This window comes from Ornithorhynchus anatinus, chromosome 3, assembly GCF_004115215.2.
Source record: "Ornithorhynchus anatinus isolate Pmale09 chromosome 3, mOrnAna1.pri.v4, whole genome shotgun sequence".
Taxonomy (NCBI): Eukaryota; Metazoa; Chordata; class Mammalia; order Monotremata; family Ornithorhynchidae; genus Ornithorhynchus; species Ornithorhynchus anatinus.
The window spans coordinates 74,460,557-74,474,509 of NC_041730.1; the positions used below are offsets into that span (position 1 = coordinate 74,460,557).

The 13,953-nt window shown below is 42.9% G+C and overlaps 1 protein-coding gene across 4 annotated transcripts in view; it reads right to left on the reverse strand.

Moving 5' to 3' along the window:
- Positions 1-8,300: 8,300 nt before the first annotated feature.
- The window catches only part of PDZD2 (PDZ domain containing 2), a 312,563-nt gene continuing 306,910 nt past the window's right edge, over positions 8,301-13,953 (reverse strand). For 3 of the 4 annotated variants that reach the window (XM_029060011.2, XM_029060012.2, XM_029060013.2), the window contains one exon: positions 9,428-11,084. In XM_029060011.2, coding sequence (XP_028915844.1) covers positions 10,918-11,084 — 167 coding nt within the window. In that variant the 3' untranslated portion in view covers positions 9,428-10,917. Of the gene's footprint in view, positions 9,238-9,427; positions 11,085-13,953 lie in introns of those variants that run through there. The other variant, XR_003757843.2, reaches the window with a different exon arrangement.

The window sequence follows — 13,953 nt, forward strand, 5'->3', positions numbered from 1 at the left end:
AAAGATATGCCCTAGGCTGACAGGCATGACCAGAGGAGCGAGAGGTTAATCTGGAAGAAGTCAAGCCGAAGAGTTATTTCAGTAGAGCTTTGAAGATGGGGGGTGTGTTTTGGCAAAGAGGATGGGGTAATTTTAAACAGAGGAATGGCGCTTATGTTCCCTAATCCTAGGTGCCCTAGCCTTAACTAACCTCATACCCCAATACACATGGCCAAGTTGTGAGACTTTTAATGCACGAAGATGAGCTATTAAAGGTACGTCATCATTATAATCAGCATCATTATCATCCCTTCTCCCTCCCCCTTCAAATTCTCCAGACCAAAGCCCTCCCATTTTCAAACCTTCCTGAAAACCCACTTCTACCAGGCCTTCCTCAACCAATTATTTAGTAGGAAGAGTAGCAGCAGCAGTATTAGTAATAGTAATAGCATCCCCCCCTCAGGGTCACACCTGGAGAGTTTCCAGCACTCTACCAGTCTCAACTACAGGAGGGAGAATCAAGCAGAGGTCTATCCATTCCATTCCTAGCTCGGGCAGTGGCTAGCGAGTGTAAGGCGACCTGCTACAAGTTAAAACTCACCTGTGCTAGGCAGCAGCGGTATTAAAGAGGGTCGAGGGAGGAGACTCAACTTTACTGCATGGAAGGAGGCAGTGGTAAACCACTTTTGTATTTTTTCCAAGAAAACTCTATGGATGCATTACCAGAACAATTGCAGCTGGAGGTGGGGTGTTCTGAGGGACGTATCCATGGTGTCGCTATGGGTCGGAGACAACTCGATGGCGTAAGACAAAGCAAGTAGTAGGAGCAACAGTAATACTAATAGCATTTGGTTTCATCCCCAGAACTACCCTCAGCACTTTAGTAGATATCAATTTCCATGCTCTACTTAGCTATTATTCATTTATTTATTCAAACTTGCCGTTTCCAGTTGAATGGATAATTTTACTCCTACTCCCATTATCTGCCATACAAATAATGTGCCTCCCTTGCACTTGAATTTCTGGCACATAGTAAGCGCTTAACAAATGCCAGAATTATTATTATTTTTATTGAATTTGTTCCCTTTATTTACCCATCCTCAGCACCACAGCACTTATGTACACATCCATAATTTATTTTAATGTCTGACTCCCCCTCCAGACTGTAAACTCCTTGTGGGTAGGGAAAGTGCGACCAACTCTGTTATATCGAATTCTCCCAGAGTTTTTAGTACAGTGCTCTGCACATAGCAAGTACTCAATAAATATGATTAATACAATTTTTTTCTGCCTGTCTCCTCCTTTATACTAAAATCTTCTTGAGGACACTAACCCAGTCTTTGACTTTTATCATTTAGACTGTGAGCCCATTGTGGGCAAGAATTGTCTCTATCTGTTGACTAATTGTACATTCCAAGTGCTTAGTACAGTGCTCTGCACAGTGTAAGCGCTCAATAAATATGATTGAATTGTACTTTCTTAGTGCTCAGTACATACTATTGAATGAAAGAATAAATGAATGGTCCATTGTCAACATTCCTTAAGCCCATCACGCTGTTCTGATCTCTATGCTAAGTGCTGCGGAAATATATGAAAAACAACAGACTAATAATTCATTCATTCAATCATATTTATTTAGCACTTACTGTGTGCACAGCACTGTATTAAGTGCTTGAGAGAGTAGAATGCAACAATAAAGAGACATATTCCCTGCCCACAACAAGCTTAAAGTCTAGTCTAATCGCCTTTCACAAGGAATTTCCAATCCAAAAGGGAGAGACTACAGACATGGAAAAAAATTGAATACAAATAAAACACTGAACAGTTGAACAAGAATACTGCATCAATGTCTGTAGTCTCTTGAAGCATATGCACTAGATCTGAGTGCTCAACTTCCTTTGATTTAGCATTAGAGTTGGGGCCTTTTCAGTTGAGGATCTTACATGCCCAGTTGAAAAATTTCCTGGTTAAGTTTCATCTTTAAACTATGCCATCCAACACATGGGTGATATTTTGTTAATCAATCAGCTAATAGCATTTATTGAGCACTTACTACAGTACAAAGTAATGTTCTAAGTACTTCTTGGGGAAGAGGGAAGAACTGTTAAAATTTACAGATAAGGGGACTAAGAGAGTGTCTATGATATGGGCATAATTGCAGTGGAGGCTGTTATAATTTAAGTACTTAAGTAGTGTGGAAGGCCTGATGTGTCATTTGAGAAATATAAAGTTGGGAAATTAGAGGTAGCAACCAAGATGTGGAAGAAATATTTTGTGGCTTTTGAAAGTCTGAGATTTTTATGGTGCTACGAGGGAGAAGTTAAAACAATCTCAGGGAAACCCAATTGGGTCACTTCCAGGTTTGGTTCCTAGTCTTTATTGGCCTGGAAAGTGTCTAATTAACTAGAGACCTATATAAGGATTACTTTTCTTTTTTACATACCCACTCTCTTACCTTGACCCTAAGTACTTAAGAGAAAACCTCAAATCAAACTGATTATTTGCATAAACCGTAAACAAAACCACTCACTCATTTCCCCCCTTAGCCCGCCTCCCACCCTCCTGACAGCACCAAGGTCAATTTCACTGTGGAGTATTAGTTTCAGATCCACTTTTTATCTCCTCTGCCGTATTTGCAAAGGCAATTTTTGTGAATATGCAATTGAGTGTCTGAAGTAAGGGATGTGGGGACAGGAAGAAAGAGGGTGAGAGGAAGGGAGATGGAAAGAGAGTAGTGTTTCGCTTTTTTCAGTCAGGGGAAAGTGGATTCAGGCAGGATGCTCAGAGGGGCCAAGGTGCAGGAGGCTACTGGGCTGAAATTGGGATGGGGGTCCTGTGTGGCACTACCACTACTCCCCTGGATTGGCTGGCACTGGGAAGAGCTGGTGGACAAGCCGGCCCTGGGAAGACTTGCTGCTGGGCTGGCTGGCACAGGAGAGAGCTGCTTGCTGGGCTGGCCAGCACTGGGGACATCTGTGGAGCCAGCCAGCACTGGGGACATCTGAGGGGCCAGCAAGCACTGGGGAGAGCTGCTCTGTGGCTAGCACTGGGGAGAGCTGCTAGGCTGACCAGTACTGGGGACATCTGCAGGGCCGGCTGGCATTGGGGAGAGCTGCTGGGCAGGCTGGCACTGGGGAGTGTGGTTGAGCTGGCTGGCACTGTGGAGATCAGAGGGCTGCAGGGCCGAGGTGTCCCCAAGTTTCAGGAAGTGGCAACTTTCTCAGCTTTCTTGCATTTTGGGGTTTCACACTCTGCAACCCCTTATCACAGAGTGAGCGACTCCTGGTCACCAGGTCCCTGGCTCCAGGCAAGCCCCTCAACCCTAACTAGGAAGGACTCCCCAGTCCTCGAATCCTGACTGTGGGTGGATCCAGAGGCCCATGGATCCCATCTTCTGACTGATTCCGGGGAATCTCAACCTTGGATGACAGCAACCCAGTTGGCTCTTCCAACTTCTTTTGAATCTCTACCTGGATTTTTGCAGCTCGAATAGACTCAGAACTCCAGCCTAGAATGACCAATATTGACGGCATCACCTTCGGTGAAAGCACATGGAGAATTGGGCAGTGAGCAATGCTGAGGTCAATGGCCTCTCCCTGGAGGGTCTGGTGGAAATACCACGAGGTTAGGCCAACAAGGGGTGGGGGGGCAGCAATGCTAGCAGTGGAGAGATTCCTTGTCCTTAATTCTTTTCAATCTGACAATCAATCAATGGTATTTACTGAGATCTGTGTGCTGCACACTGTACTAAACATTTGGGAGAGTACAGTGTAACAGTATAGGTAGATATGTTCCCTGCCCATAGCTAAATTACAGTCTAAGTTTTCCAAATTCAGTGATCCCTCCCAGCTCTAAGGAATTACCCCAGCAGGCTAGAAGGGCTAAACCTCAGGCAAATGATCCCTTTTTAAACAAGCTTATCCAAATGCCTTTTTTCCTATTTGTGTATTCAAGCTTTGATTTGTGAATCCGGTCAGGTATGAAGTAAAAGCTTCTTGAGGGAAGGTTCTGTCCTTTGGGTATGCTGTGAATATCTGCCAGGCACACTTAATACACTTAACTACACTGAATAATCTGGGGCACATTTGAGCATTACACCTGTCAGACAGCCTTGCTTATTTTGAGTAGGAAGGGTAATTAGTCAACTGGAAAATGAAACCTTGAAGACAAAAACCATTAGGGCCCTTTCCTGGGGGCTGAAATTTGCAAGTCCAGACATGTTCTGTAACAGGTGCTAAGAAGCTCCACCCCTTTTGGGAAAGACCTGTCTTCTCAATCAGTATTACAGACAGGGCTTTGAAGACTAGTGGTTGGGGGATGGGTGATGGTGGTGTGGGACGGGGAGGGTTCATACTTTCACTCTAAGTGGGGAAATTTGGGTGAAAACCCAGAGTGAGAGGAACTAGTTCTAGCCCTAGCTCTGTCGTTTGCCTGCTGTGTGACCTTAGGGAAGTCATTTAACTTCTCCGTACCTTAGTTCCCTCTTCAGTAAAATGAGGACAATATCAGTCCTCTCTCCTATTCTGATTGTGAACCCCATGAGAGACCTGATTATCTTGGATTTATCCCAGGGCTTAGTACAGGGGTTGGTACATAATAAGCACTTAAATACCACAATTAGAGAAAGGGGAAAGCTGCAGAATGCTGACAGTATGCATGCTGCTACTGCCCGTGACACTAGAGGGAGAAGGTAGTGAGGGACCCACCCATTCCAAACCCTCAGGCCTGAACTAGAACCAGCACAAATTCTCAGAATGGTGGGCGGGACATTCCCTTCACTCCAGTCTCTCTTCCTTATCATCCCCACCAGGACATTTGTAATGTCTAGGAGTATTCCAAGTCAGAAGGTCCTTTAAGGACAATCTTTTCTCTCTTCACTTGTCCGAATAGCAGGTTCTATACTATATGTCAGGACCAACCAAGATAGTGTTTATCTGTCTCTTCAGTGAAACATTTTATCTTCATTCATTCATTCAATTGCATTTATTGAGCGCTTACTGTGTATATAGCACTTTACTAAGTGCTTGGGAAAGTACAATAACAGCAATAGAGACAAGCCCTGTGAACAATGAGCTCAAAGGCTAGGGGGTGGGGAGACATACATCAGTACAAGGTAACAGACATCAATATAAATATATAAAATTACAGATATATGCAAAAAGGCTGTGGGGCAGGGAGAGGGAGGAAGAACAAAGGGAGTGAGGGTGACACGGAAGACAGTGGAAGGTAAGCAAAAGTGGGGCTTAGCCCGGGAAGGCCTCTTGGAGGAGATGTGCCTTCAGTAGGGCTTTGAAGTGGGGGGGAGTAATTTAAATCTCTGGCGAATTTGAGGAGGGAGGTCATTCCAGGCCAGAGGTAGGACCTGGTCCTGAGGTAGGTAGTGAAATGGGTGAGAACGAGGCACAATGAGAAGGTTAGCACCAGAGAAGTGAAGTATGCAGGTTGTAGGAGAGAAGGGACTGAGGTAGGAAAGGGCAAGTGATGGAGAGCTTTAAAGCCAATGATGAGGAGTTTTTGTTTGATATGGAGGTGGATAGGCAACCACTGAAGATTTTTGAGGAAGGGGTGACATGCCCCTAAAGTTTCTATAGAAAGATAATCCAGGCAGCAGAGTGCAGTATGGACTGGAGTAGGGTGAGGCAGGAGATTGGGAGGTCAGAGAGGAGGCTGATGCAGTAATCTAGGCAGGATAGGATGAGTGATTGTACTAACATGGTGGTAGCTTGGATGGAGAGGAAAGGGCAGATTTTAGCTGTTACAACTAAACAAAGTAATAGTCCAGAAATGCCATTATTTGTCACATCACTGAAGCAGCCTGGTATTTGGTTTTAGACGATGTCAATAGGATATTTGAAAGAACACTGCAATATTGCTCAAATTGGCATCAAACTCGCTTTTCTCTCATATCCCTATCTTACTCTCTAGTAAACCACTGCAGGTCTCCCATAAATAAAAATTCTCATGCAATAAAAAAATTCAAACAACATTATGCATCCATCTTGCACTAAACTATAGGACATAAAAAGACTTAGGTGGGGTTCTCGTTGACCCTAAATGTTTGACTACAAATGAGGCCAAACAACTGTAGAAAATCCAGCCTCCCATGCTGAAGAGCCGATACCGAGGCAGATGAACTATGATATTGGATTAATTCGAGGATAGCCCCCGACTCAATGCTCAGACTGGTTTTTCCAAGATAATCAGCATGAAGGGAAGGAAGCAAAATTTATCCCACCTGGATTAGTGCATCGGCCTCTTTGCTGAACTCCCAGGCTCCTGTCTTTCCCCACTCCAGTCCATACTTCACACTGCTGCCTGAATAATTTTTCAACAAAAATGTTGAGGACAAGTTACCCATTCCTCAAAAAACTCCATTGGCTGCCATCCACCTCTGCACTGAACCAAAACTCCTCACCACTGGCTTTATAGGACTCCATCAACTTGTCCCCTTCTACCGCATCTTGCTACTCCTACTACAACCCGATCCACACACTTTGCTCCTCTAATGCTAACCTCCTCACTGTGCCTCAATCTCACCTATCTCGCCACCAATCCCTTGCCCATGTTCTCCCCTCTGGCTCTGGAACGCCCTTCCTCCTCAAATCCGAAAGACAATTACTTTCCCCCTTCAAAGCCTTATTGAAGGTACATCTCCTCCAAGAGGCCTTCCCTGAATAAGCCCCCCTTTCCTCTTCTCCCACTCCCTTCTACGTCACCCTGACTTGCACCTTTTTTCTTCCCACCTCCCAGCCCCACAGCATTTATGTGCATATCTGTAATGTATTTATTATATTAATATCAGTAGTCCCAGCTCTAGACTGTAACCTCATTGTGGGTAAGTAATATGTCCATTTTTGTTACATTGTACTCACCCAAGCACTTAGTACAGTGGTCTACACACAATAAGTACCCAATAAACATGACTGAATGAATAAAAATTTATGCCACACCTACCCTCCAGTACCCACCTTAAAGGTAGTGACATTGGGGTAATATTTAAGAAAGTGGTCTCCCTTAAGGTCATGCTACAGTAGGAATTGGAAACTTTGGGAAGGAGGAGAAACTAACTTGGTTCGGAGTCAGGGCTCATGAGTTCGAATCCCAGCTCTGCCACTTGTCAGCTGTGTGACTGTGGGCAAGTCACTTAACTTCTCTGTGCCTCAGTTCCCTCATCTGTAAAATGGGGATTAAGACTGTGAGCCCCACATGGGACAACCTGATTCCCCTGTGTTTACCCCAGCGCTTAGAACAGTGCTCTGCACATAGTAAGCGCTTAACAAATACCAACATTATTAAACCAACCACTTTGGTTTATTTGGGGCTAGTTCAAATAATCTAACAAAAATCCAGACTAGCCAAACCATTAGGTACACCTTTGTCTGAAATAACCAAACACACTTTGGTTCAGTTGTCTGAATATTCCATGATCTTAAATAACCTGATTCTGAATTGCTTTGGATATTTGGGTTTCTACTGAAAAAAAAAAAAAAAAGACAGAGAGGCCTGGTGTGAAAGGGTAAATGGTGGGGAGGACTGGGAGGTATTAGGGGTAGGGGAGTACATATTTTCTTTTTTTGTGGTATTTCTCAAGTGCTATGTGCTGAGCACTGCTCTAAGCACTGGGATAGATATAATAAGGTCAGACACAGTCACTGTTCCTCAAGGGGTTCAATGTCTAAGTAGGAAGGAGAACAGTCATTGAATTCCCATTTCCCAGATGAGGAAACGATCTCCTGATGACTGGATGCCTCCTTTGTTTGGGAAGAATTGAATGATCTTTTGCTTCCTGTCTGCCCATCTCTAGACCACTTCCTTGGGATCACCTCTGCTTTTCCCTTCCCTTTTCCCTTCCCCACTCTTCTCTCTCTCCAACCCATCCTCTTTGTCAATCTTGACACTGCTCAAGCCCTGGCATCAGTCCCACCAGCCCAAGGACACATATATGTAAGTTTCTTGAGGGCAGGGATCATACCTTATAATTCTTTTGCACCTTCTGAGGCACTGTATACAGTGTCCTGCAGGCAGAAGTCCTTCAACAATTGACTAAGCTGCAAACCTGGTTGCTATTCAGATTTCGGTCTTGACTTTGTATTATTTTTTTTCCCTTGTGAACCAGTCCAGACTAACTAGGAGTGAGTCCTAGCTGCAGGAACCATGGCACAACTGAACTCTATTACATCTCACGGAAAACACGGATTGGGCTTCGTTTTGGCCTTCTGATTCTGGTTGGTCTTAGCTGCCATTAAGTGTTTTGCTTATGCTACCCATATCTGAAAAGAGAAAGAAGGATTAGAAAGAGCTCAATAAGAACATCAGAAACAGAATGACTAAGTATGGTGTTTATTTTTTGAAAATCACTAAAAAAAACCCATGTTTACAGAGAGGCAGATTTACATAACCAGGAGGAAAAGCAACTTTTAAAAAATGTACAGACTTTCATATTATTGCACTCACTTCTTTTATAATATACAAGGCATTCTGAACAGCGTTCAAAGAGTTATATTTATATAAATAAAGTGTGAATGTACAATATCATACAATAGGTGTGGTGTCAATTTAGCAAAACACATAAAATCCAACTAGAGTTTCATTTCTACCCACCCACCATCTACTTCAATCCTCACAAAGTATTTTCAAGGACACATTTTACATGCTTTAAAATGCTGAATAGACTGGTGTGAAAACAACCATATTGTGTGTATCATTTTTAGTGTTTATGTAAAGAACAGGGGGAATTGTAGGAATAATTGACAACATTCATGCAAAAGCCGTGAACACCAATCTCAAGGCCCATGCCAGCCATGCTATCTATGGTCCAACTGAGTGCTGGGGGTAGGTTCCCTCTAGACTGTAAACTCATTGTGGGCAGGGAATGTGTCTATTTATTGTTGCGTTGTACTCTTTCAAGCACTTAGTAGAGTGCTCCGCACACAGTAAGTGCTCAATAAATATGACTGAATGAATGAATGAAGTTACATGGTCTTGTGGACAGCATCGATTATTCTTTTTGTGGGCTGCTTTGGGAAGGCAAGAGTTCTGCCTGGCCTGAATCGTCAGTGGGCTGGTGAGAAGAAGCATCCTCAAATGACAAAGCCATGCTTGATCTACATCTCTCAGTGGCAGTCCATTATTGGCAACTGAAGTCGTACCTCCAAGCTCTAAGATCTTTTACCCTTCCAGAATAAACCATTCGTAGCAGGCACTAACTATATCATCTTGAAATCTCTTTCCCTTCTTCTTCACTGGAGGCAGCGTGACCTAGAAGAAAGAGCGTGGGTCTGGGAGTCAGGTAACCTGGGTTCTAATCCCGGCTCTGCTAAATGCCTGCTGGGTGACCTTGGACAACTCACTTAACTTCTCTGTGCCTGTTTCCTCATCTGCAAAATGGGGATTTGATACTGCCCTCCCTTCTACTCAGATTGTGAGTCCCATTTGGGACACGGAATGTGTCCAACCTGATTAACTTTTATCTACCTCAGCCCTTAAAATAGTATTTGACACATAGTAAGTGCTTAAAAATACCATAATTATTATTGTTTTCTAACTGAACAGATAAAAATTTAGAAGTTATTGTAGACATGATTGTTATCTTTTCCTTCTTTCAATTTTGAAACAACCAAGGAGGACAGAAAAAGGGAGAGAGTGCCTGCATAAACTCATACTTCAAATATATAAGCCCTCTGGGATCATGACAGATTTTTGGCAAGGAAACTAACTTTGGCAAAATGATGAGCTCCTGAGAAAGTACTATGACATGATGGACTATATCTGAACACTACGCAGTGTAGAACTGAGGCAATTTACCCCAAGCCTGAAAGGAGATCAGGTATTTTGGAATATAGATTTCCTTAAATTCAACCAGAAAAAAAATCGCCCCAAAACTCAGGAAAACATGATTTAAAGTACCTCCATCTGGCCCCCCAATACTTCTATTTACATGTCTACGGAAAATAAGATATTTGATTACTAAAACTTAAAACTGCCTATATTGTTTGAAGAGTACCTAAAAATCAGGGTCATTACTTGACTTACTGGCTATTGTTGTTTTACTGGTGGATTTCAAATTCATTCATTTAAATACAAATGGAAGTCTGTCTCCCTTCTTAGTTCACATGGAGTCAACAGAGGGAGATTTACAGGCTGCTCAAGATAGAGTGAATCAAAGCTCAATGCTGGATTGGAAAAATGCTATTTCCCAAACCGAATAATGGTATGCTATTTAAAAAATACTGAAGTGGTAGTTGTCCATAGTGAATGTATACTTCACTGTACTACTCTCTGCATACACACAATGCCCAGTACTGGACTGTTGCTTTTTCTTTTGCTCCTTTCTTGCCACCCCTTTCTGACAGTAACCTCCCTTGGGAGGGGCTATCAGCTCAATTTCTTTCAGAGTAAATTACCATTCCCAGTCACAAAAGCATGTTACTGTCGCTACACAATCAGGATGCTGGGGGTAAATTTAGAGTGCTCTAAGGTGAATAATGTGAGATATTCTTTTTTTAATCTTTCTCCTACCTTAGAAGATCAATGTTGGAACGTGAATTACAGTCTCACCTTTTCAGAAGACCAGGAACAAGCATTTTTCATTCCCAGTATGTCAAAACAAAACACCCCACAGGCAGGCAGGCAGGCATGCATACACTTAATCTTTTCAGCCAAGTCACTCCAAAGGGACAGCTTCCAGATTGTCATGATCTTGTCGTTGAACTCCCCCAAATTGGGGGGTTTGTATGTGCTGAAAAGTGAACAAAAATCTACAGTATCTGCAAGAGAATGGGTGTGAATTTTTCTTACTCCTCCAATATTTCTTTGCTGCTTCAGTATTTCACTTTAAGGTTCAGTGTCAAATGGAAGGAAGTGTAAACAGCAGTGGGTTTGAAGGAGTGTGCCGCAATAAAAACAAAAAACCCCCCATAAAAAACGATTATGTTCATTTCATACTGAAGTCCTATGCTTTCTGATTAATAACTGCACGGGTCCTTCTGGGATAGATTTAATGATATTCCAGGCATCATAGTGCATGAGGCCAACCAAAGGCTTCCCACTGATGGCAAGAATTTCATCTCCAGCTTCTATTGTTCCAGCTTGCTCGGCAGCACTACCTAGAAGAAAAAGAAAGTGGTCATTACTGAGCTAGGAGACAGGCCTACAGCTAACAACATCCAGTCCCTGGGTTTGGAGAGATAAGAGCTGTATATCTCTCTAATAACATTCCTTCAATCGTATTTATTGAGCACTTACTGCATGCAGAGCACTCTATTAAGTGCTTGGGAGAGTACAATATAACAATTAGCAGATACCTTCCCTGCCCACAACAAGCTTACAGTCTAGAGGATGTTTACAGTCTAGAGGATGAGCACCTAGATGCTGAATAGTTCTCCTCAATGATCTGCACCCTTAGTAGGAAAGGAAAGAATGATGAGAGCAAGTGTTTATGAGGCCTTGTTTAAACTACTATGCAAAGAAGTACACTTCACCATTCCCTTTTCATGAGAAATAGACCTGGTTGAGTACACTTGAAGGCACAAAGAAATTTAGCCTTCTGAACAGAACTCTTTAGAATAGAAGAACCTATTTCTTCAGGAGGCTGGGAAATCCAAAAGGCTAGAAATTTTGGTCTAGAACTCCTAATCGGACATCTAAATACAAAATATGCCTTTCATATGTGTAGTAGTAATAGTAAGAGTAGTAATATTTATTGTGCTTCCACTTGGTGCTCTGTACTTGACACTTGGGAAGTACACAAGGAGCAATCATTCTAAAGGGGGAGAAAATCAAAAATATTATAAGTAGTAAAATAAATGATCAATAGACATATATGCAAGAGAACTGAAGGTAGGTATTAAGTTGGCTGAGGGATGGTGTAATGGATAGAGTATGGGCCTGGGAGTCGGAAGGTCATGGGTTCGAATCCTGGCTCTGCCATTTGTCTGCTGTGTGGCCTTGGGAAAGACATTTGACTTTTCTGTGCCTCAGTTACCTCATCTGCAAAATGAGCAAAATAATAGTTATTAGTACTATTATTATTCATATGGCATTAAGGTATTTGGAAATTAATCAGGGAAGCCTTGTGTGAAGAGCTGAGATTTTGGGGAGGACTCTGAATGTAAAGAGAGCTGTGGTCTATTGTATTCAGGAAAGGAGGAAGTTCCAAGCTGGGGAAATAGTGTGAGCTGGAGGCCTGGGAGGGGGACAGGAGAGTAGAGTAAGGAAAAACTAGAAGGTTGGCCTGGGAGGAGTGAGGAAAGGGAGTTGGGTAATAGCCTGTGAAGTGTGGAAATTCTGCAGCTTGCTGACTAATGAATAACAATAGTTATTTTGATCAAACTAAACTGTCTCCACAGCTGTTGTCTCCAGAAAGGGCATCATCTTGTCTCCCCCTCTAGACTGTAAGCTCATTCTGAACAGGGAACATTTATACCGACTCTGTTACAATGTATTCTCTCAAGTGCTTTGAACAGTGTTCTGCACACAGTAACAACTCATTAAATACGAATGATTGATTGATCTTCTCCCATTTCCACACAGTTACAGGGGAAGGGAGAGGAGTTGGCCTGCTCCTCAATCCACATGACCACTTTGCATCATCCTCCACCTCCATTTCTCATGTACTCTTCCCTTGAAGCTAACATCTTCTGCCTCTCCTAACCACTAAAACTACTCGTTGCTGCAATCTACCATCCTACTAGCCCCACCTGCAATTTTTGGAGAGATCTGGACACCTCCCTTCTACCCCTCTCCTTTCTTACATTGATCCTTACAGATTTCAACATCCAAATGGAGGTTCTTGTTGAGCATCACCGGCCCGCCCCAGCTCTGGACCCCGGCCAGTCCTAGCCTACCACTTCCTCTCACTCTTCAATCCATGGATATCCTGCTCCATCCCACCTCACTTACTCATCAACTAGAGAATACAGTGGATCTCATCACCACTAGTGACTACATCAACTCTAACATCCCACTCCCCAACCATGAACTCCTTCCACACTTCCTCTCCCTGTGAAACAGTCCTCTCCCCTCTGATTCCTTGACCCTGCCATTATCCTTACCCCAGGTCACTTATCCCACGCCATCATACCCCATTTGCACTTCTCCTCCAGCTGTCTCTTGTCTTGATGAACCAATCCACGCCCTCAACTCTGCCCTCTCCACAGAAACCAACTCCCTCTGAAATCAAATCTTTGCCAGAAATGCTTTCCCACTTAACTTCTCATTTCCTCCAGAAAATTTTTCCCCAAATGCTATTTTGTTAAGCAGGACTTGGAGAACATCTAAGCACTAGAGTTCTCATCTCACCCCCAGGCATTTTGGGGCATATAATCATACTCCATTATCACCTTCTAATTCTAATGTATTTAAAGTGTCCATCTCCCCTCCTAGATTGTTAGTAGCTTGAGGGCAGGAATCATGTTTCCTAATTCTATAGTACTTTAACCCAGCACTATAGTACAGTGTTCCCTGCAAAGAGTAGGCAGACATAGAGTGATCTACTGGATAGAGCACGGGCCTGGAGTCAGAAGGATCTGGGTTCTTATCCTTGTTCTGTCACTGTTGTGTGACTTTGGGCAAATCACTTCTCTGTGCCTCGGTTACCTCATCTGTAAAATGGGGATTAAGACTGTGAACCCTATATGGGAAATGGATTGTGGGTCCAACCTGATTAGTTTATATCTACCCTTGTGTTTAGTACACACATAGTAAGTGCTTAACACAGAGTAAGTGCTTAACAAATACTAAAAAAAAAAGCAGGCATTCAGTAAATATAAATACTATTAATGCTACTAGCTTTACAGAGGGGAGATGAAGAAAAGCTTAACTTTAAGGGGCATAAAACTGCTCCATATCTGTATTGGAGGTGGGTACTAATGCCAAAATAACAGGATAATATTTGATTCTATTGCTTGCCCACCAGGTAGGCAAACTACTGCCCCTCGACAAATATCTTCAAACTAAAAATATCTCCAAACTAAA